Raw genomic sequence first — 25,424 nt, forward strand, 5'->3', positions numbered from 1 at the left:
GCATTTGATAAATCCACTAAACAAACATATCATTTAATACTGATATAATAGAATTCATCCTTTCGAGACACATTCACAAAAATTCTTCTTCTCTCCTCCTCTTTCCCCCCCCCCTCACTGAACCAACAAAATGAATACCATACTACCCAGAAGAAAAAGATTTAAGAAGAAATTAAAAGCAAATCGGTACAATCAACTAACACTTCCAAACGATCACAATCAAACAGTTCGTGGAAACGAACTGTAAGTAAGGACCGACTCGGCTCAATAGTAACCGAAACTCTATAAAAGGGATTTTAATATCAATAGATACATCAAAAGAATCAGCTTATTGTGCTTAATCCAAATATATAAGATTCGTCAACTTTAGTTTTACCCATAAAGTTACAAGCCTGAAAAAATTTGCCTGATTTTTGAAATAGGGAGAAACACAAACTAAAATTAAAGGAATGTTGATGCAAATCTCACCACCAGATTAAGCATACAAGAGAACCCTACTGAAGAAGTTTCAAGGTCTTATCAGGGAAAAAGTGACTTTTATAGAAGGAGTGTAAGGGGTGAACAACCCTTCCCCCCGAATCGTGATCCAGACACTTTTTATAAAAACTTCTGCAAGACGCAGGTATTTTTACGTAAAAGGAGTTACATGACTTGTTAAATTTATTGACGATGACGTAATCTCGTGTGACTTGTTTTGATTAGGGGGGATCTTTGTAATCCATATGCAATAGAGAATGCTTTTTTTTTACTTATGCAAAAGTTTTCCTTAAGATACAGGTGTTTGTTATGTATTTTGTCGTGGCTTATTAAAGTTAAGGGCCCTCTAGTCAAGCGGGGAAGCCCTGGTTGTCAAAAACTGATCTTTGTCCAACTTGCGTGACATGTTTTGGTTCCAGGGTTCCGGATCTTACAATTCACTTGCTTCCCTTTTAGATTTTCTCAAATTTTTAAAGTCAGTTCAAGGATTATTTTTGAACCCGAACCTTAACATGATTATTGTTAGAATACGGATTACGATTACGAAAGGGTATATCTTCCCTTAAAATATTTTTTTCTGGGTTTGATCAAGAAAAGGATAGAAACGATATCGTATTAGTATGACTGTGCCCAATACCCCCCCTCCTCATTTTCTAAGAAATGTCCAGAAAAAAGTCTGAAAAAACAAACATTTCGAAGAAAAGACGTCTCGAATTAAAAGACGTCACGAAAAAAAAACATCGTCTCGAAATTTAAAAAAATGTCACTAAAAATATCCGAAGAAAAAACAACGTTTCGAAGTTAAAAACAACGTCAGGTAGAAAAATGCCTCGAAAAAAAAACACATCTTGAAGAAAAAACGTCACAAAGAAAAAATATATCATGAAGAAAAACGTCTCGGAGTTAAAAAAACATCTCGAAGAAAATTTGTCTCGAATTAAATAAAAGTTCACGAAGAAAAAACACATCATGAAGAAAAAACAACTTCTCGAAGTTACAAAAAAAAATGTCACGAAAATAAAATCGCGAAGAAAAAAAAGTCAAGAAGAAAAAACAGCATCTCGAAGTTAAAAAAGCTTCACGAAGAAAAAAATGTCATGGTGAAAAAAATATCTTGAAGAAAAATGTCGCAAAGAAAAGAAAAACATCAAGAAGAAAAATGTCTCGAAATTAAAAAAATTTCTTGAAGAAAAAACGCCACAAAGATAAACAACGTCTTGAAACTAAAAGACGTCATGAAGAAAAAACGTCTCGAAGTAAAAAATTAACGTGTCGATGTTATAAAAAAAATGTCATGAAGAAAAACGTCTCGAAGTTAAAAAACGCCCCGAAGAAAAAAAAAGGTCAGAAGAGAAAACAACGTCGAAGCTTTGCAACACCTTGAAGAAAAAAATGTCATACAGAAAAAATGCCTCGAAGAAATAAAACGTCACAAAAAACATCTCGAAGATAAATCCCTAAAAAATCACCAATTGTACTTACAAAGCACTTTTAAACATAATGATAGGCAAAACAAACTATCCTTACTGTTATATAACATAAGTCACTTTGAGTTGTCTCTTGCAAAAGCCATAGTTGTACCTTATTATTTTAACTGTTAAGCTTCGTTTATTTTCCAAAAAACCACAAGATTAGTTTTCCTTCGATTTTTCCACCTAACGAATGGCATAAATGAGACCAATTTCCTAAAGAAAAGTACAAGAGGCAATTAAGCCGTATTGATCGCTGTGAAATCCCCTTCTCACCTTTGAACTGTGAAGCTTCGAGGTGAGGTGAAAATCCTTAACTCAAAGTCTCTTGTGTCCTGATGACGCTTTACTAGGCTTTGATAGTAGCTATTGCTCAATAAATGTTTAAAATGACAGTTTAAAAGACATTTTAATGGTAGTTTTAAAATTAATGGATTCCGACAATCTGTAACCTTTTTGATTCTAAACCCATCCTACATTCCAGGACTTTTCTTTCGACTAAAGCTTTTTGAAAATTTGGCAATAATCAAGGAAAGATCTCGGGTGAGTGGCTAGCATTGCAAGGAGGATGTTTAAATTCATTTAAAAGGCAAAGAAAGGGTTCATTGACGAAAACTAAAATCCCACTTTTGTATGTTTATTTTCCCCTCTACGGCCTAAAGCTTTTTTGCGTTACCTCTCTGAAGCTTTAATATTAAATGGTGTAATTGAGAGAGCTCTGAAGCTTTAATATTAAATGGTGTAATTGAGAGAGTATAGAGTGAACTTTGGGAGTTTAAGCTTCTGTGTGGAGCAACTTCGTGTGGAGGGAATAGTTGTAAAAAATTGGAGGGTCCCTCTTGACTTGATATTTGAAGTTATAGTGTCCTTTTTAGGGCAAAAAGGGGTTGGAGGACCCGTGTTGTATTTCTGCTGACATCCGTCTAACCACCAAAGGTAATAGCTAAAAATTTTCGGATAAAGATCGAACAAGCATACCTAGGTTACAATAATCAAACAGATCATGGTAACGAACTGCAAGTAGGGAGTGACCTGGCTCAATAGTGAACGAAACTCTAAAGAACGGAATTCAGATACCAACAGATATATCAAAAGAATCAAATTATTATTCTGATTCCAAATATACAAGTTTCATTAAGTTTAGTATTACTCATCAAAGGCTACAAGCGTGAAAAAATTTGTATGATTTTCAAAACAGGGTGGAAACACCCCTTAAAAGTCAAAAAACCTTATTGAAAATCACATCATCAGATTCAGCGTATCAGATAGCTCGACTGCGGATGTTTGAAACTCTTATCTACAAAAATGTGGAATTTGGCATTTTTTGTAAAACGAGAAATCACGGATGCGTGTTTACTTGTTTGTTTTTCCGATGGGTGCTCGTATCGACCAACTGGTCCTAGAATATTGGGAAAGGGCCTATTACTAGGGAAATCAAAAGTCGTGGTGCGCTTTTCAAGTGATCCAGAACTGGAGGGCAACTAGGTCCCCTCCTATGCCCTTTCCCCCAAAATATTAAGATCAAGTTTTTGAGATAGCCATTTTGTCCAGCATAGTTTAAAGGCTCAATAACTATGCTTTGGAGATAACATGACCCCCAACAGCCCCAGGGGAAAAGTGGTTAAGTTGTAAAATTTATCCATTGTTTAAGTATAGTATTTGCTATGGGGAATTATGCATACATTCTTCATGGGGGGGGGGGAGTTGAATTTTCAGCCGGGGTTTTTCCGCGGGGAATATTTTTTATGAGAAGAGAATTTTCCAGAAGGCGAATTTATCAGGGTAAATTTTACATAGAGAGAATTTGCCAGAATTCCTATACGAAATCTACATGTCATGCTTTCTCTTTTCCGACTCAATTTTACACTTGGAGATATTAAGGGTAAGTATCCCAGATAAATTTTCACTGGGATTGAATTGTTTAAAAGGGTGAGGGGGATTTCAGTGGAGGTGGTGCCAGATATCTTCGTATTGTTTAAAAAGCGATAAGAAATTCAATAGAAAACAAGTTTTTACAACTGAAAGTAAGGAGCAGCATTAAGATTCAAAATGAACAGAAATTATTACGTAGAGGATGAGGTTACCCTGCTCAACACCTCATTCTTTACGCTAAATTTTGCCCCAAATCCTTAAGAACGACCCCTGAAACACAAGGGTCGTTTAGTTAGAACCATAAGAAGCTTTTTTTAAAAATACGAACAAACTTTATATTACAATCTAAAACCTCATATACGTAATAATTTCTGTTCTTTTAGGTTTTAGTATTGCTCCTTACTTTCAATTGGAAAGAATTGTATTTTTTTTATCTGATAGAGCATATGAAATATCTCGGAAACGACTTGGGGGACCGGATTGAGACTTCTAGAGATGACTGAAGGGTCTTGCGGAACTAAAATTTTAACTTAAGAGATAGCACAGAATTGAGGAAGGGTATAAGTAGTATTTTATTCCAGGTCTATCTAATGCTTTGTGTTATAAGCTTCAGTTGAGCTTAGAACACATGTACAATGAAGTAGCGAGGTAAACTGAAAGAAAGTATTCTACCGAGTCTATTGAAATAGCGCATCTAATATATCAGGAACAGCTTATTCCTGAGATATTAAACTTCCAAAGAATAATTGGGAATAAGGAGGGTTCAATTTTTTTTATCGATGGGGGGATGAGGTGGGCCCAAACAAATATTTCCACCAAAAGTTTTTGTGCAATTACTTCTGTGGAAGTTATTTTTTCACTGTTGAGTTGCAAGGTAAATCAAAAGACACTTTGTAAGTCAGGTTACCAAAACAACATACCTGCGATTTCTCAGTGAGAGCTTTGGGTGGGTTGAGTCAAATTAATAGTTCTGAAGAATTTTGGTGGGAGTTGCCCCTCCATTTTTGGCATTTGGGAGGGGGATAATTCAAATTTTACATTTGGGGAAGGAGTGAGAAAGCCGAGAAATCTTTTCTATTAGAAATATTGGTTTACTAAACTTAAAATTAAACCAAAAGACTTTTCTTCTGAACTTTATATTCGGGAGTTCCTGAGTCAAGCGATTCCTAGTGCACAGAAGAACATAAAAAACAATTTTGGCTCGCCGTAAAACAGGCCAACAGCTTATAATATCTGATCGGCCAACACTGATTGTATTTTAGATCAGCCAGATCCAAAGAGTAACTAGATTTTTAATGTTTTGATCATCCTAGACTCAATTACTGAAACATAACTATAGCCACAAGTCATTTGGCCAAGTGGGCCAAATTATTGTATTAAAAACATGTAATTACATGTTAGTTACATGTAGTTACAATATTACATGTTGTAATATTGCTAATTCAGTATTATCTGAGATCAAACGTTCAATAAATTTGCCAGCTAATAAAGATGGTTTATCCCCCACAAAAGGCTGTGGGCATTAAAATCTCCACAAATAAATATAATTTTTTGCATATTAGAATTACTTAGATAACTGAATGAATCCATAGAATCTGTATTTTAGCTCTTTGGGCTATTTAAACTTATTATGTAAGTTTTGGTGTTATTCAGCCAAACATTAATTCAAATTGCATCAACATCACTTAAAAACTCAGCTAAGGCGTGAAGATCTCTTCTAAATAATGACAACATTGGAAAAAGAGATAATTCAATATTAAACACATTGAATATGTTGGATAAATAATATATATTATGTATATTCATTGTACAGATAATTAATAGTTACTCGCACTTTTCTTTTTGTTTTCGTTTACACAGCATCACTGTTTGGTACAAAGGTCATATGTGATATTTCAGAACTGGGATAGTTACCAGAACCCGTTTGCTAAGCTGCTCTCAAAGAAAGGTCTAGCAGAACAATGTAGACCAAGATTATCATTGTGGTGGGATATATATCTGCTCTTTTTTTTTTGCTTCATCGATAAATCTTGCATCTAAGTTTTGCTGATGGAAGCAAAGAGTGAGGGATGAAACTTAAAACGAACACGAATTATTGTATTTGAATTTTCTATTAAAATATGTACAAAAATATTAACTGATTCGATTCGTGGAACCAGAAAAATGCCCAACATCTCCTTGTTTGTGACAGGCTTGATGCTCAAAAGACACTTAAACAGGGCCAAGTGTCAAAAGACAAAGCATTTGAAATATCTGGTTATTCAGCTAAGAATTACTAAATATTAATTTAGTACCATAAGAAAACTATCTTCAGGACTTACTGATTCCCGTTAGGACTGTAATTGCATAGCTGTGCAATTATACAGCTGGTTATGCAGTAATTAACATGTACTGCATCATGTATTTCACAAACCATTGTTTCAACTGGAAACTTCGCGTGAAAATTAGCTGCGGTCTGCAAAGTCGATTTTTTGAGCTTTTCTTTAATTTTACTCTCGATTTCTTTATTCTGCTTTGTAGCCGCAAGTTCATTCTCTTTGTTATGCGCTTTTAATTTTGGCTTTTCTTTAATTTTTAGCCTTTAGCTTTTCTATTTAGCTTTTCGAGTTTTTGAGCTTTTCTTTAATTTTACTCTCGATTTCTTTATTCTGCTTTGTAGCCGCAAGTTCATTCTCTGTGTTATGCGCTTTTGATCCTCAAAGACTTAATTTGCGAACCTATCAGCTACTCTGAGCAAAATCGCTCACTCAAAATTTGTATTGGATGCTTTTGGACAAAATGATTGGCTTGAGGTTCGGGAGGCTGACCATTCACGCAAAATGGAATTAAAATGCAATAAGAAAAGCTTTAGACGGAAACCCGGCTTGTATTACCATTAATCGAAAGTCAACAGATCACTTTGAATCTATCTATGGCTGCTATGATTTTCTCATTTTTTTTGGAAATTTGAAATACCCGAGTTTTTTGATACGATAGAAGATCTGGAAAAGAACATCTGGGGGACAAGATTCAAACTTACAGGGATTAGTGACAGCATACTAGAGGAGCTAGGGCAGATATTTTTTTTTCACTTCATTTTAGTCATTTCAAAGAAGAATTTATTTGCAGAATGTAACCCAGGGAAAAATGAAAGAGTAGCCCAATTTTCGCAAAAAAGCCAAGGGAATCTGGCTTTTTTCCATTTTTGGTATGTATCGACAACATTTAATGTAACGACACTAAAAAAAAACCTGCTAAGTTGCAGAACAAGCGTTAACTTGTTGCAGAGCAACACAACGTTGCAGAACAAGCGCAATCTTGGTATATACATGAATAAAGCCAGTATTCAAATATTCTTAGCAAAGCTTTAAATAACAAAACACCATAAAGTCATACCTTCTTGAACTGGAAATTTGTCTCCTTTGCATATTGATATTATGTGACGTTTTTTTTTGTACAATCATTCTTATTTTACCTACCATTTTATTACAAGAAAGATAATCTTTAAACAACAAGTCTATTTTGTCTAGCTGGACATACAATGCTATAATTTTCAAGATTATTCTTTCCTTTCACACTTAACGTCAAAGATTGTCATTAATAACGCAAGAAACGACTAGATAATAAAAGCTTTTGAGCTAAAATATAAAATACGGCAATGTTAAAACCAGGTATTTCTGTAAAAGAAGGGGGAAAAACAAGTCGAAAGTACTTTAGGACTGATAATACTTTTTAAAACCCATAATGGCACTAATTACGATAGGCTAAAGCTTAATCACAAGCAGTTTTTAAAAGTTTAATTGAAAGGGAAACTGAAATATGAAGAATAAGTAAAGAACAGGTATATATGTTTCCCGACTTTCAACATCACTTTGTAAATATGCTCGTAAGATAGGGTGAGTTATGGCCTTGAGCTGTGGGGGTTCTAGGTCAGGTAGAGATGAGGTGATTATGCCCTCTCCGGTTTTTCTGACATTAATTTCCTTTTATTTTACTCCCTCCCCCAAATTATGAGGCCCAATACCGCTACTGAACTAGAGCAGGGAGTTTGAGTTTTTGAGTGAAGAAAAATAGTCTAGAATGAATGTGAGAACATGTTAGAACAGCGTTTCCAGTCTGTTAATGATAAAAAAATAAAGTTTTCTTGTTGATTTTAAGGTTTAGATGGCATTTACTTGTATTCAATTCTTAAAAGTAGTTTTTTTATTCATTAGTGCCACTGGAGGAAAGTGGGACAAAAAAAAGAACACGCAAAAAAAGATAGGCTAAGTACAAAGTATACACCTGAATTCTCAACAGTTAAAAACAAAAAATGGCATTCCAGGTTCGAAAAAAAGCACTTGGTATTTAACAAAATTTCATTTTTCGATCCAGGTGAGAGCGAACTAACTTCGGGACGACAAAAGTTGACTTTGTATTTGCATTAAATTTCTACGAACATGGCTAAGTAGCATCTTCAGTGCATTAGCTTCTGCGCAATCAACATCAAATTGGGAATATGGAGGTGAGACAAAAAATATGAGAATTGGTGTTTTTTTTTATTTACTCATTACCCATTAAAAATATTCAAATTTTAATAATCATTATAATGTGTATCAAACTTTTAGTTTAAAAGCCTTTCCAGGTTCACACTTAATTCGCATTGAATATGCAGTAAATAGAAATTGAACAGTAAATATCCATCTGGAATACACTCAAATAAAAAAGAAACAACAGTCCCTACTTATGTTTTATAAACTGCCTTTTGATTGCTCTTGCTAATTTTTGTGACGGATTTTAGACAATCACATTGTTTCCTATCTCCGAAGAGACAAATAGCCCCAAAAAACTAGGTTTATTACTGCTTCAAGTTCACTCATACTGAGTGGCAAATCTAGAAAAACAAGGAAAGGCAATTTCTGGAGAGACAGATTACTCCACCATTTGTAAGACATCAATATCAAGCCAGCCCAATAATTCTGAAGATAGTTAAGCCAGTAAAAAAAAAAAAAAAATGGCCATAACCAAACTCCTAGACGGTAATTCCTTAGTATTACCAGAAACACCCCACAAGAAAATGACAATAATAGTAAAAAAAACAGTAAAAAAGACTTTAATAATTTCAAAAAGATTACAGATGCTTAATTTATTTTTTGCTTTAGTTTATGAAATTTTTTTTTTGTAAAAAACAAATTACTTTGCTTTAGAGCTAAATCCCGATTTTTATATCTACTGCTAGAAAATATCTACTGCGTTTGAAGAAATTCAAATAAAAACAATACAACTGGTTCTCTTTTAGTGTTTCTTAGCTTTGATTTAACAGACGATATGAACACATTTACAATATTAAACGCATGATATCTTTTCATAAAAAAACAAAAAACAGTGACAACATCTAAAGAATAACCATGATGAAAACAATCACTGATTTTATGGGTGCTAAATTTGCCCCTGAGCCAAACTACATTCAGCTGAATGTCAGCTGAATTCAGCTGAAATTTCAAGCAGCATACAAATTGAGACTCCGTCTTCTTCCTTTTAAGTTATAAGTAATTGGTTCTATGAAATTAATTTGCAATTGGCTCAGTGATATCAGATGCACGACATGAGATTGCCCAGACATAAAAGCAAAAACGCGCCGAATGGAACATTTCTGGAATAAAAATGCCCCAAAATCAATCCACCTTAAAAACACGCTGATTTGATGAACTCGATCCGGGAGCACCTTACAAAAGTGCAAAAGTGACACAAATGTACCTCATGTGGCAACATTGACTTAGCTCACAATTTGGTTTACCAATCATTTTCAATAGTTTCTTCGTTATGTTTGGCACTATTTATATATTAGTGCAAACTGTATAGTAGTGCACACATAAAACTATGGTCACATATAAATATATACAAAAGTGACTCTGCTGATAAATAAAAATTACAATATATTTTATAGAACACGTGTTCAAGTTGTTTCAGAATGGGATTTAAATGCCAAAATAATTTGTTGGAATGGTAAATCTTTACAATCTTTAGAGTGCAAAGCCATCTGATATTGTTATTACAGATCATTTCACCGTCTATCGCTCGTTGTCTTCGTGTTGTTTGGTCTCAATTATTTCCTCTTGCCTCTCATTCTGTTCCACTTTTTGATCATCTTGTTCTTTTTGGAGATGGCCTGTCAAATCCAACGGGTCTTTAGTAGGAGCTACGTTTGAACTACCTGTTGGTGTATGCCTTCTCCAAGCATCTGAATGCTGCTGCATCAGCGTCATAGCTGGATCCATTTGACTGGCTAGGTTCTGCTGCGCCAGAAGGGTATTCTGATAAAGGGAACTAAGATGCAATTGCTGCTGAATAAATCTAAGCTGAGCATCACTTAGATTGCTTTGACTTCTCACAGCATCAAACAAGTTTTGCATTGGATACTGAACAGGAAAGCTAGATGGGATTTCTGTTTTTACTCTTTTTGGTACAGGTGACACCGTGGGTTCTGCATGACGTTTGCGACTCTGTTCTGTAGAATCTGACTCTGTTTGAACTAATGACCGTATATCAAACTTTCTGCTTGCCGTTGATTGGACAGGAGAGGGATTCACTGGTGGGGATGCATAGCCATAGTGTGAAAAAGGAATCCTAGGACAATGAGGGACTGGATTACCTGCAATTGAAAATTAATATTGAATTAATTTTTATGACGTGTTTTGTCGAGATAAACTGGAATTACTAACATGTTATATATCTTGCAATGGAAAGTTGATGTACCAAGGAAGGCGAAAATGAAATTTGAATTAGTTACACCGAAACGACACAACTATATTTATATTTTAAATAAATAAGTGAATTAAAACAGATCACATGTGTATTTAAGCAGTAGCAGGCAAAAAATAAAAAAAAACTGGGGGAGAGATAAACAAAACCAATAAGTTAAAAAATAAGGTGTTGCTTTATATTAACATTGTAGTTGTTGTTATGAGTTTTCATAAAGTAATTGTTTGAATTTTCGCGGACAAAGAAAGAGTCAAATTTAACCGATTAGGTTTTCCTTATTTACTTTCACAGGTCAACGGAGCAACACTGCTGATAATATGGTACTGCCCTGAAAACTTTATCATTTTAAAGCAACCAAAAGAAAAGTCATGGAAAATCACGAGCATCAGGTATGAATAAATATAAGTTGAATTTAGTAGACAAAAATGTTTAATTTTTGATGTCTTTGGTGCTTTGAATAAGAATGGCAATTCCGTACTTGGTTCTAATGGAAAGAGAAAATAGGAAAAATGCGTTTGGGTTTCGGTAATACTATAAGGTTTACCCTTAAGATATGGCAAAATAGCCAAATAGTCTGTTGATTTCGAATTAAAATCAAGTAGTTGTGGGCATCAAGCGCCTAATTGTAGAAAAAGCCAAGACAGATAGGCCGAGCGAGTGACAGGCAAATCTGGCATAAGCCCTTTCTAGGATTGTATAAAAACGATGTGTTCAATTGTTGATAGATATTGCTTGTGTGTACAAGCAATCCTGGGATAGTAAGCTCTGAGGTGTCAATTCACATATAAAGGAGAGGTAAGGAGCTCTTTCCAGTTTTAACTATAAACTTCTTAGCCGATTTGTTAGTACGCTAGACTTGTAATCTTCAGGAAATGCTTCGAGTCTTGGGGTCACTGGCTATTTGGTTTGAACGGGGGTCAATGGTTTGACTCTGTAACCTCAGCCACAGTCAACCCAGCTCTAAATCAGTAACGGAGGAAATTTGGGGAAAAAAAGGGAAGCATCGAATGATTTGCTCCCAACCACGTATTGCACTCCCAGCTGAAGGCAGAAAATCAGGAGATCGGTACCTGTGCTACGCAGACCATTGGTCAGCATGCAAAAAAGGCAAGATAAAAAGATTTCTTTAAAATTGATATACAATAAAAATTATTTAGATTATCTAGGTGGGGAGGGGAGATACTTTCTACATTTTCAATGGAAATAACAAAAAGTAATTTCAAAATATAGGGGAAGTTCTCCTAGCCTGCTCCACTCCCAATTTGCAACAATGAGTAAATGAGTGGATTGTCTTCTGTGAAAAATGAGGGTGAACTGATTCTATCAATGTGCTTCGTAATATTAAATGTGGATTGCTGGTATTTTGACAATATAACTTACTCGAAAAACTTTATAGCTTGGTGTTTAGTTCCAATATAGTGGAAAAATATGAAAAGCGCCTGTGTTTTTGAAAATATTACACAGTTTTCCAGTAGAAAGGACAGGTTTCCAGTCTTATTCTTTTTTTTCGAAGTCTTTCCAAAAGGTATTTCCATTTGTTATTAAACAGTTCACGTTAAGTAGAACGCCATGAAACGTCTTCCATAAGAAGGAAAACAATCCACTTTACAACGATATACTTGTACGTTATGCCATTATGCTCCATTATATTGACAACATAATTTCGGTCAAAATTTTTTGGCTATTTGTATCACAAAATTTTCACATAACTCCGTGTTTAAAATAGGTAAATTTTGGGAAAACACTCTACAAATTGATATAATTATGGAATAATTAAGTCTCTTACAAATATTGTATTTACCTTTAAAGTTTTCAAAGTTCTCAAAGTTTTCAAAAGTTTTATAAGTTTTCAAAGAAGCAGTGCTATAGCTAGGATTTTTTAGAGGGGGGTCACATAAAAACTTTAAAAATGCATCAAAAATATGGTTTCATGCCTTTTTATTACATTTTTCCGAGACGGACAAATATTTCGAGGGGGAGGGCTCAATCCCTCTAACCCCTCCAATGAATACTTCTTTGTTTTAAAGATTTATTTCCTTTTTCATGGCATGTCAGTTCAATTTTAAATATTCTATGTGCCTTCAGTATGACAAAATTATTGAAATAATCTTTGTATTTATATATGATTCTAGATGGCAGCATTTGTTTAATGTCCATTGTCCTCAGACGTCACGAAAACCATTTGCGGATCCCTATTATCATTAGATTATCATTAGATGGATCCTTTCTATTTCTTATCATCATCACTAATTGCAAAGGTTTTAGAATGGAATTTTATCTTTGACGGTAAGTCATTGCTTCATTTCTACTTAAAGAAAGCCAACAATTAACAATTTTATGCCCAAATTCATATTTAGCCATATGAATTTATTCTGAAAGTCATGTCAACAGACATGATTGTCGCTGAAAAGTAGACTAATGGGATATATTCCATATTGCAGTCTTAAATGTGTAACCGATGGATAAATGGAAAGTTTAAATTTTGGGGGGATTCATACCTTAAACTCGGGTAACGGATTACAAGCAAGTGTATCTAAAAATTAAAAAAAAACTACCTGCAAATTTTATGCTAATAACCCAATATAATTTACAATTATGCTATCTATTTTTTTATTTTTGTACACTAGTTTTCTTAAATAAACTTGATTTAATAAATTGATTTCTTAAATAAACTTGAAAATAAATTTTCTTAAATAAAACTTGTTTATGGTTTTTTACCAGATTTTACGATTGGCTTTCATGATTGTACTAACCGGTCACAATTAATTAAAACGAAGTCAGGAGAGCAACATTAGTCTGAGTGTCCAAGTACTCCGAATTTAATTATAATTGTTGCACTTCAACTGTTTTGGTTCATGGGCTTCTTCAATACCCGATAGCCGATAAACTATCTTAAGAAACAAACAAAAACAAAAAACAAACAAAAACAAAAAATAAACAAAAACAAAAAAACATGGAGATAAATAAATCAATCATGAGAAGTTCCTGGGAGGGTGTAAAGAGGGCGGCTTTGAATAGATTGGGATGGAGGAGGAGCGTGCGTAGCTGTGTTGGCCTCTGGCAGCTTGGTGTTGCGGTGAGCTGTTAGCAGTAGTAGTTGTAGTTTTTATTTCACCTTCGCTTATTATGGTAGAAAGACTACGTTCTACTGAATTGTGGCAACAATTACAATAACCAAATTTTTAGCAATTTTTATTACGAGGGAATGCTTTCAGTAATCCTACAAAATTTTATGTTCAAATCTGAATTTCTAATAATGTCATTACTGGTCACACTCAATTGAGTTTCCGAAAAATTTACATCTTAGACACTTTATTCAACCACTTTAAAATAAGTCAGCATAGGGCCTGATTATTAATCTCTGACTGTCTTTAGCAGAAGAAAATAAAGCCATTTCGGACATGGGTCCCCAGGCTAATTTGTTGGCTAGGCGGAGAAAAGTTCAAGACAAGTCAACTAACAGATGCTGTTACTGGAGAGCCTCCAAACAGACGGTTCTGACAGAGTAAATGGTAAATGGGGGAACATTTTGAGAAAAGTTATTGCAATTGGTCTGCAAGACCCCCTTGCTACTTAAAAAAAAACGTTGATACCATTGTATCTCCCAGAGAAATATTGCAAGATAAAAACTGGTGAAATGCCAAAATTGATGTCAGTAAGTTACCCTAATTGTGTTAAAAGTAATTAGGAAACGAGAAAGAAGTGGCTCTAGTTGGCTTCCGATATTGGTTGTAGGTTTGATTGTGTTTTGTGAACTATGGCAGCAAGCATTTAAAAAGTGAGAGGCAATTTTGCCTGCCCCTCAAAATATTTTTTTTATTTCTGATCACTTCTTACGCAAATTATCAAGCAAATCTTTTTTTTTATTATTTCTTCCTCCCCCCAAAAAAACTGTTTTCAGATAGATGATTCCTTAAAAGAACTCAAAGGTCGTTGTTTTTTTCTTTTTTTTTATATTTGGGAAGCATGATTTTTTCTGTCCATGTAATTTTGGGTGTCATTTTCAGTTGAATAGATCTAAGAATAGTAGTAATAACTAAGAATCTGAGAGAAAATTTGACTTGAGATTCAGCTTGATCATAATAAATACTATCAGATTGGGTCTATTGCTTAAAAAAACAAGCTTTTTTTTTATCTGAAAGTAAGGAGCGACTAAAACGAACAGAAATTGTTCCGCACATGAAAGAAGCTGTCCCCTCATCAACGCCCCGCTCTTTACGCTAAAGTTTTTTATGGTTTTAAAAAGTAGATTTGTGAGAAAGAGTCAAACTTTAGAGTAAGGAGCGGGTGTTGAGGAGCGGACATCCCATTCATATACGGAATAATTTCTGTTCGTTTTAAGTTTTAATGTCGCTCCTAACTTTTAGTTAAAAAAGCTTGTTTTTTAATCTAATTTCTGAAAGCATTGAATTAATGCAGCTTTGATTTTGACTCGCCATACATGAATAATTAAAACGAAATTTTTATATTTTTTTTTTACTGTTTTGGCTAAATGGCTTTCTCAAAATTTGGATCGTACGATTTTGAGAAACAAGGGGTGGGGAAGGGGGCTTAGTTGCCCTCCAGTTTTTTTGGTTACTTAAAAGGCCACTAGAATTTTTAATTTTATTTACGAACGTTTTTACTGGTAATAAATTTACATAAAACACTTCTTAATTCGTATATTTTTATTACATATATAAGGGGATTTGCCCCCTCATCAACACCTCGCTCTTTACGTTAAAGTTCGAATTTTGTTCCAAGTCTTTAAGAATGACCCCTGAATCCCAAAGGCCGTCTAATTAGAATCAATAGCTTTTTTGCAATTACTAAAAATATTTTAGCGTAAAGAGCGAGGTATTGAGGAGAGGACGAGCCCCCTCATATACGTGACAATTTCTGTTTGTTTTAAGTTTTAATGTTGCTCCTTACTTTCAGTTAAAAAAATTGTTTTTTTCTATATATTTATTTCGGAATATTTTTTTAATATAATACTGGAAAATCAAGCACCCCCTTCATGAAAATTCTCTTCCCCCATGATAAATTCATTTATGAAAAGACCCTCTCAATTAACCCCTCCTTCAACCATGGAACCATCAGAAAAAATCGTCCATGAAAACGTCTGTATACTTCCCAATAACCAATGCTATATGTAAACAGTGGGCAAAGTTCATAATTTGCTGCCCTTTTTGATCCGTTGACTTTGGGTAAAAATGAGTGTGGGAGGGGGCCTGGCTGCCCTCCAATTTTTTGGTCGCTTTAAAATGGCACTAGGGCTTTTAATTCCCGTTAGAATGAGCTATCTTACGATATTCTAGAAACACTAGATCGATATGATTACCCCCGGGGAAAAACGAAACAAAAAACAATTAAAAACGCATCCGTGATTTTTCTTGTGGCAAAAAAAAAATACAAAATTCCACATTTATTAGCGGATAGGAGCTTGAAACATCAACAGTAAGCTTCTCTGATACGCTGAATCTGATGACGTGATTTTCTTTAAGATTTCATGATTTTTTTTTTTTGGGGGGGGGAGGAAGGTGTTCTCCCTTTTTTGAAAATAAGGCAAATTTTCTCAGGCTCTTAACTTTTGATGGGTAAGACTAAACTTGATGAAACTTATTTAAAATAAACATAAAAATCCAATTCTTTTAATGTATATATTAGTATCAAAATTCCGTTTTTTAGAGTTTTGGTTACTATAGAACCGGGCCACTCCTTACTTACTGTTTGTTACCACGAACTGTTTGACAGTTGAAAATTAGTTCTTAATATTTATAATAATTATGGATTTTTTTGAATTATGGAATTTTTTTTTACATCGATGCATATCATAATATGGGTTTTTAAACTTATTTTTGGGAGGATTTGGACCCATTGCCTTCTGAACAATCGTTAAATACAGGAACCCATGAACTTCGATACCGTGTTAGAATCAAGTTAATGGAACTTTCTGCAGTGATTAGGAGTTATGAAGGCCACTGGTCGTGTCCCTGGGCATTTCCAGGGGTCAAATCTAAATAAAGCAGAATTTCCTTCTGTGATTAGTAGGGGATTTAAGATTAGTATTGACGAGATTCATGGGGGGTACTGAATCGTTTATATTACAGATTGAAGCAGCAGTATCCAGGCTCAAAACAAATGTGTTAGTATCCCATTGATTCCTAGCTTTATTTATCATTGTACTAGTAAATAACTTTCCATGTTCTCAGAACAAGGTGGGATGGAGAAGTAGTATTCATAATCGCTTATGCCTAAAATTAGCGATTTTTTTCGACTTGTTTCTCATTTCTCTCAATTTTCTTATTGATTTACATTCACTTATCCTTAATTGACTTAAAGACTATCAGATGAATTGGAAGAAGCCTTTTAAAAGTCATTAAATAAAAAAAACTAATTTTTTTAGCTGAAAGTAAGGAGCGACATTAAAACTTAAAACGAACAGAAATTACTCCGTATATGAAATGGGTTGTCCCCTCCGCAATCCCTCGCTCTTTACGCTAAAGCTTTTCATTGTTTTAAAAAGTAGAATTGTGGCAAAGAGTCAAACTTTAGCGTAAAGAGCGAGGGATTGCGGAGGGGACAACCCATTTCATATACGGAGTAATTTCTGTTCGTTTTAAGTTTTAATGTCGCTCCTTACTTTCAGCTAAAAAAATCAGTTTTTTTTTATTTAATTTCTGAACATTTTTGAATTAATGCATGTTTGGTTTTGGCTCTCCGCACATAAATTATTAAAATGAAATTTGTATATTAATTCTTTTTTTTGGCTAAATGGCTTTCTCTTAGTTTTGATCAGACGATTTTGAGAAATAAGGGGTGGAGAAGGAGGCCTAGTTGCCCTCCAATTTTTCGGTTACTTAAAAAGGCAACTAGAACTTTTAATTTTTAACGAACATTTTTATTAGTAAATAATATACGTAACTTAAGAATTAACTTACGTAACAAACTTTCATAATCTTATATTTTTATTATGTATACGAGGGGGTTTGTACCCTCGTTAATACCTCGCTCTTTACACTAAATCGTAAGTTTTGTCCCAATTCTTTAAGAATGACCCCTGAATCAGAAAGCCGTAGAATAAATAGTTGAAAACTACTAAAAATACTTTAGCATAAAGAGCGAGGTATTTATCTCCTCCTAAATACCTCGCTCTTTATGCTAAAGTATTTTTAGAACCCCTCATATGCGTAATAATCTCTGTTCGTTTTAAGTTTCAATGCTACTCCTTCCTTTCATTTGAAAAAACGTTTTCATGTTTATTTTTCATTGTTTTCTTATAGTAATGCTAGAAAATCCTGCGCCCTTTTCATTGAATTTTTCTTCCCCCATGACAGATTCCTCCAAGGAAAGATCCTCCAACATAGTCACCTCCCCTCAGCCCCACCCCCAAACAAAATAAAATCCCCCTGAAAACGTCTGTACACTTCCCAATAACCATTACTATATGTAAACACTGGTCAAAGTTTGTAACTTGCAGCCCCTCCCCCAGGGATTGTGGGGGAGTAAGTCATCCCTAAAGACATAGTTATTATGGTTTTCGACTATGCTTTTCGACTGGCTATCTCAAAATTTTGATTCGTTGACCTTTGGAAAAAAAATGAGCGTGGGAGGGGGCCTAGATGCCCTCCAATTTTTTGGTCACTTAAAAAGGGCACTATAACTTTTCATTTCCGTTACAATTAGCTCTCTTGCGACTTTCTAGGACCACTTGGTCGATACGATGACCCCTGGGAAAAAGAAAAAAAGAAAAAAAAAAACAAACAAATAAACACGCACCCGTGATTTGTCTTCTGGCAAAAAATACAAAATTCCTCATTTTTGTAGATAGCAGCTTGAAACTTCTACAGTAGGGTTCTCTGATACGCTGAATCTGATGGTGTCATTTTCGTTAAGATTCTACGACTTTTAGGGGGTGTTTCCCCCTATTTTCTTAAATAAGGCAAATTTTCTCCGGCTCGTAACTTTTGATGGGTAAGACTAAACTTGATGAAACATATATATTTAAAATCAGCATTAAAATGCGATTCTTTTGATGTAGCTATTGATATTAAAATTCAATTTTTTAGAGTTTTGGTTACTATTGAGCCGGGTCGCTCCTTACTACAGTTCGTTACCACGAACTGTTTGATTAAGATGTCTATTGGGTTGTCAGATTATAGAATAAAAAACTATGTTTCTTATAATTTATTTCTTTTGAAAGTTTGAGTTAAGACCTTGAAAGAGGTAATTAAAGTTTTTTAATTTACTGTCTAAACAAAAGAAAAAACATGTTTCGCTGGTTTTCTAGCGAAATTAAGAGTAGAACTTCACTCTGAAAAAACTTTCTTCAATAATTTAAGAAAAGTGACAAAGCTTGATTAAGGGAATTTCAAGAGATTTTGAGGAATTTGTATCTGAGCTGAAATCTTTGCTGCTTAAGGCAAAAAAGAAAAAAAATTCAAGCTTAATATTCTCAAAGCGCAATCACAAACACTATCAACTCCGTTAGGCCAAATATAAATAAACACAATTGAAAAAAAACAACCAAAAGTTCGAATTCTAATTTCTGGAAAGTAGCAGAATAAAAAGAGAAATCAGTCCTCAACTTTCTATAACCATCCCTTCTTTATGGTGACTCCTTAAATATGTAATAATATTACATGGGAGTCCGTCGGACCCAAATTTTAAATTATAATTTTTTTAGCCAATATTTTCTTACGGTTGGATCCTTGTAAAAGAGGTTAAAAAAAGCTATCTGGAGACTGCTTCCAAAAGAAGGGTATCCGGTACATCAAATGGTCAAACAGTTCGTGGTAACGAACTGTAGTAAGGAGCGACCCGGCTCAATAGTAACAAAAACCCTAGAAAATGATCCGGTACATCAAATGGTCGCTGAATAAAGCTCCGATTGAATATAATCCATGCTATTTTTACAGCTCTTTAATCTTTCTTCAGAGTTTCGGTGAGCCTTTTCCATATAAATATATCTTTGGCTACAACAGGCTCTATAAAGCCCTGACATTAAAAGTAATCCCTCTTTCATTTTCTCCATATTCAGAATTACAAAGATACTCTTTGCTCTGGATTCTATCTAAGCTCTTTTGAATATACCGCTGCTTCAAAAATATATTTCAATCACGTGTTGTCTGAACTTTTGACCGAACATCGTGTCAATTAAAATTAAGTTATCATATAAAAGCCTTATGCAGTAGAGTTACCCCCTCCTCCATTGAACAACGTGCCGAATCACTTTTTTTCATGGGAAGTGCGGATGCGTCTCCTTTTTTTGACCAGGGGTGATATTGTCGGACAAGGGGCTGTAAAATGATGAAAGAGGGCTGATTTAATGGGAATCACCACCTGTAATGCCCATATTAACTAACAAAGGAGGTGATGCTACAGCAAAATGCGTTTTCAGCGATATAGTGGTATCATACATCAATTTTCACCAAAGAGGATAAAAATGGCAAGAAATGGAAATTATAAGATAGTCAATCGATTTATCATGGACTAAAACCTTAACCAGGAGGCTCTGACCAGAATCCACAGTGTACATCGATTTGCTTCTGCCTTCTCCCCAATTCAAAACTATAAATCGACGTGATCCTAAAATAATCCCTTAAAGTTTCAACTGAATCCCTTGTGCCATAGTGAACAGTAATCTGGCAGAGCGAACAGCTTAATCAAAATACAACTAATAACGAATAAATAGTTTTTTGGAAAGTTTTAAGACCTACTCCTTACTATCAACAGAATATATAATTTTCTTGGCCCAAAGAATGATCTCTAAAAGATTAAAGCTTATCAGGCACCATGGATAAAAGAATACCCCTTTCCCGTTATAAAACTCATCTGTGAGTAATGGGCAACTTACGTTCTTTACGACTTTTGTCCCAGGGTTTTGGGGTCATGTCATGTTGGACCTTTTGACTATTTGGAACTAAATGCCTATCTGAAAATTTCGATAGAATGACTTTGGGGCTATGGAGAGCCAGGTAGCGAAAAAGGGAATGAGAGGAGGTTGACTGCCTGAAATTAAATTTTAATCTTAAAAAGGGCACTAGGACTTCTAATTTCCAGTCAGATGAGCCCTATTTGAAGTTTCTTCGATTAGCTATTCCATACGAAATGGCTTGGCGAAATTTTTCTTAACAAGACATGGAAGGCATTTTGCTCTTTGCTTAGGCAGCGCTACTGCGCTGTCTGTGATAAATCCTTCAGTGAAAGTTTAGTTTACTTTTCAATATCCCTAGACTTTTTTCTTCAGTTTCCTTCATCTGCACATGTTATATGTTGTTTATGTAAATACTTTTTAGGTTTGTCTTTTCATTTTGTTTTGTAAGCTTCAATCTACAGTTTTATTCTTTTTTGTACTACAGTTTTGTCTATTTTGTACTTCTTTTTTGTTTGGGACGCTTGAGCAAAGGTTTTGCCCGAAATATTCGCATTTTGTTTTATTTAAGCTCAATTTATAATTTTATGATATCACAGCGATTCCAATCACATTGAAAATATTTTTTTTAATAAGGTATTTTGGTATTTTTTAGGGCTCCCCGCCCCCGATATCAACCTCTGACTTAAATTATTAGACTTTGAATTTTGACTCTAAACATTAATTGTGTTCAGGTGGAGGAATCCCAGTACCCATCCACTCTTTAACTGTTACTTAATTTACAAGTTCGGAGTATTTGGAACCTTCAAGGAAAATTTGTGGACGAGCCTAAAAGAAAATGACGAAAAACTCATATAGAAAATTCTAAGCACCCTCTTTAAATTGAATTAACATTGCCACCTTACAAAAGCGAGCTTCAGAGGGCAAAAAGGGGATTGACTGTCGGTTGAACTGAGTATATTCAATAACATTGTGTTATTAAATCGTCTTATTACTGTCTTATATATTGTCAAACAGTTCTCTGAACTACTTGTGTACAACCCACATAAAGTGCCTTTTAATCGGTTTTCAATCAATTGTTAGTACGATTTTGAAAAGAAGCGAATATGTTTCTGCGAGATGTTGCAAGACTGTTGTCAACAGTTGTTGGAGGGTGTAATTGTTCTTAGGTGTCCATTTTCAGAAAAATCCAGCCCATTTTAGAATTTCACAGCGAAAATCGCAGATCCGAAAATTTATGGCAACCAGTACTTCATAAACAGCATTTCTGAGCATACACACAAAATTATTGCTAAAAATTTGAACTGTAGAAACGTGTTTACAGTGGTACTATTATTACTGGTGTTTTTTATGTTTCAATCCTGATTAATTTTTTAGTATAACCACACATTCAAAAATTAACGCTATCAACAAGTGATAAACTCGTTTTGTTATCAGTGTTACTACCTAAATTAAAACTTTTGGATCTCTTTATTTGAATTACTCCAACCAGATAAGGCTTTAAACTTGTAAGACTTTTTGTAAGATATTTTGCTTTGGCTTCTAAACCACAAAATAAAACTAGATAAAGATCACTGTTTTTATAGCAGTAGGATAAACCGGAGAACATAGATTTTATCACTTCTCAGTTCATGGCCCTTTTTGTTTACGACCGCAGCTAAAGTATCAAATAAAAAGTTAAGAACTCAAGAAATTTAAGCAGATCCCAGATTCTTATTTATACTTTAGTCTGGGGATTAATTTTCTTGAACTTTTTCTAAAATTATATTTTTTAATTATATTTTATTAAATTGTATTATTTTCAAACATGCTTTTGTACATTATACATTTACATACAAAGATTGTCCTCACCAGAGCACATTGTGTAGCTGACCACAAAAATTGGCATTTTATATAGTAATAGTTCTCGCTATTAAAAAGCAATTCAAAGCACCAAGGACAATGATAGTGAACTTTTTTGTGTGAATTGGTCAAGTGGGAACTTGTACAACTATATGTGTCTCAAAGGATTTGAACAATTAGGAATCCGATTTTTTCAGAAATACAACCATGTACAGTTATGCTGTTTTTGGCAATAGTGGGCGTAATATTTTGAAAACAAGAAACGTTGGTCAAAATCAGGAAAAAATAAAGAAAAACACATGGAACCAAACAGCTTAAGAAAGAGTAGTTCTACTTTCAAGGTTTAATTTTCATTCAGAATCAACAGACTGTTCATTTTTCACCGACAAAAGTGTTTTTTAATTTAACTGATTAGTTTTAAATTTTGACTGTTTAACGTGGCAACGCTGGCAAAAATGTGATACTGTCTGAAAACTTCTTAGTTTGCAACAGCCAAAATAAAAATCCGAAAATTGTGGTTTTCCATGTGCAAAAAGACCCAAGATAGGTTTAGGGAAAAAATACTTGTGATTTGATGTCCTCGGAGCTTTAATAGTTAATTTCTATATTTTGCAATTTGAAGCTGATTACAGCTTATGTTTCAGGTCGTTTTGGAATGTACCAAGACATTTTTGGAGGGTTACGAAAATGTAAAAAATTATCTAAAACAACTCAGTACAACCCGTGGAAAGAAAGCTGGATTCTGATGGGAAAATTTTGGCTATTTGGGTATAAAACTAAGGTAGATATTAGGATGTACCAAAATATACAAAAATGTATCAAATATAAGAAAATATGCAAAACATAACAAAAGTTTTATGCTCCTATAGGGGGTACGGTTATAATAATATCCTAAGGATAAGTTTACTTTTGGGTCCCCAAAACAAATAATGGTAGTAATTAGTGTTTCTACCCTACTAAACAATGTAATTTTGAAAAAAAGCTGGATTGGGTACCTTCGAGAATTTTTTTCGAAAATAGCAAAACTGACAAATTACTAGTATTTTGTCTTTAAGCAGGCTATAATTAATTTTACATAAACACATAAAAAAAAAAAAAAAAAAAAAAAAAAAAAAAAAAAAAAAAAAAAAAAAAAAAAAAAAAAAAAAAAAAAAAAAAAAAAACGGTGCATGCCATATGGTCGTCTAGCAACTTATGCACATATGTGGTTCATATATACCTGAATGCTCAGCTGTGAGGCCATAGCTATTTTTTTGTTCATTTGCTGCCAAACTGCTTGACAGCTGACGAAGCATGCCACTGAAGAATCCTGGTGGAACGACGCTCCCATGGTACAAATACAAAGGCGTAGCTGCTAATAATTTCGATACTAAATTTGAGTCTTTATCGAGCTGGGGATCAGCAGGTCGTTTTGGCAATGTAGGCTTAGTTGTCATGTCTTGTATACTCATTGAACCTGAAATTACTCCGAATTTAATAACTGACCTTCCATCAAGGGAAAGGGTTCGACAGGAGCTAGCCTTGAGAACATGCGTTCTAGTCTTGGTGTCGCTGGTTTTTTGGTTAGGAACAGAGGTCAGTGGAGGGACTTGTAAACTCAGCAAGAGTCAACCTAGCTCTAAATGGGTACCTGGAAAATTTGAGGAAGGTAAACAGGAAGGGTGTGTAAAAGCACAGGATGGCGGGTCCTAAAGCCGTAATGGACTTCCTGGCATAAGGGCCATGGAACAGAGATCAGCACCGCGGATAGGGAGTAGAATGTCCAGTGGTGTATTCTTTACCTTACCTTTTACCTTACCTTCCTATCAATGCCAAATCTAGGACGAGGTGCCTGGTTTGAACACACACCCGAAATTTTGTTTGACTTATAAAAAGTAAAAAAAATGCATAAAAACCCATTTTTAATGCCTACTGTAAAATTCTTTTATACGCTTGCTTCCTCCATCAAAATGCAGTCTTGCTTCAATCAGTCCTGCTATCAAGATACAGTCTTGCTTCCTACGCTCACCTTGATTAAACACTGACACCGGGCTACTAATGTAAATGAATAGAAATTTCTTAAAATGAGAAAAACATAAATTGAATATGCTAATCAAGCTTCAAATAATCAAAAATCACTGCAAACAAGGGGGGCTACGCAGTTAGGGGGGCTACTGCCTTCCCTAACTGCGAAAGTCTAAGGCCTACTGTGTCATTGGCGCTTTACTGAGACCGAATTACATTATAAATGTTTGTACTTATAACAATATTGACAATAAAAATAAAATTACAGTAAAATAAAATCTTGAGCTGATAAGGTTTGAACAATTAATAGCATTAAATATCAGATATTCGGTTTATTTTTATTAGTTCCTTCCGAGATTGTTCAAGACAAATATAGTTTTCAGCAAAGCGCCATACCATTAATACCTATTATATTAATGCATTGGTATATTAATAGGTATATTAGTATACCAATAAAAACCAAGGGGGAACTGCGGAAAAAAAGCCTAGTGGGTCACATGGGGCTCAGAAAGGGCCAAAAAGATAGGTCCTTCAAACCTTAAGTCTCTCGGCAAAGCGATCATTAACATACAGAAAATTTTATTTTCGCTGCATCAGTTTGGAAATTAAACCCCTAAGTTCCTGAACCAGAGATTGTTCAAGACAAATATAGTTTTCAGCAAAGCGCCATACCATTAATACCTATTATATTAGCCCTAAGTTCCTGAACCAAGGGGGAACTGCAGAAAAAAAGCCTAGTGGGTCACATGGGGCTCAGAAAGGGCCAAAAAGATAGGTCCTTCAAACCTTAAGTCTCTCGGCAAAGCGATCATTAACATACAGAAAATTTTATTTTCGCTGCATCAGTTTGGAAATTAAACCCCTAAGTTCCTGAACCGAGATTGTTCAAGACAAATATAGTTTTCAGCAAAGCGCCATACCATTAATACCTATTATATTAATGCATTGGTATATTAATAGGTATATTAGGTGTATTAATAGGTATATAATAGGTATATAATAGGTATATTAATACCTGTTGTATGCTTGTTCGCTATAATTGTTTATTTCTGTTCGTTTTTGGCTTTGTACATTCTTTAGTAGTAACTTCTGGTCGTTTTGAGTTTCAATTATTATATGTTTATATATCTGCTGATCGTAAGTTTAAGATGGCCTTTACGTTTCTTTGAAAATACTTTTTTCAATTT

General features: G+C 34.3%; 2 protein-coding genes across 2 annotated transcripts in view; both read right to left on the bottom strand.

Annotated features, from left to right (window-relative positions):
- LOC136030933 (uncharacterized) overlaps positions 1-25,424 on the bottom strand; it is a 243,472-nt gene that overhangs the window by 92,493 nt on the left and 125,555 nt on the right. The gene's annotated exons all lie outside the window — the stretch shown is intronic.
- Positions 7,580-23,688, bottom strand: LOC136030932 (uncharacterized). Its single transcript, XM_065710040.1, has 2 exons — positions 23,453-23,688; positions 7,580-10,428 (listed from the first exon to the last, which is right to left on the bottom strand). The coding sequence occupies exons 1-2, from the start codon at positions 23,682-23,684 to the stop codon at positions 9,848-9,850; spliced, it is 813 nt and encodes a 270-aa protein (XP_065566112.1). The 5' UTR covers positions 23,685-23,688; the 3' UTR covers positions 7,580-9,847.

The sequence above is a fragment of the Artemia franciscana genome, chromosome 9 (assembly GCF_032884065.1).
Source record: "Artemia franciscana chromosome 9, ASM3288406v1, whole genome shotgun sequence".
Taxonomy (NCBI): domain Eukaryota; kingdom Metazoa; phylum Arthropoda; class Branchiopoda; order Anostraca; family Artemiidae; genus Artemia; species Artemia franciscana.

What these genes read in the sequence shown, in the direction of transcription:
- LOC136030932 (XM_065710040.1), bottom strand. Translation starts at nt 23,684, where the DNA reads ATGAGTATACAAGACATGACAACTAAGCCTACATTGCCAAAACGACCT. An exon ending in CCTCACAGCTGAGCATTCAG is followed by an intron (nt 10,429 to 23,452) that starts GTATATATGAAC and finishes TTTCAATTGCAG; the next exon opens with GTAATCCAGTCCCTCATTGT.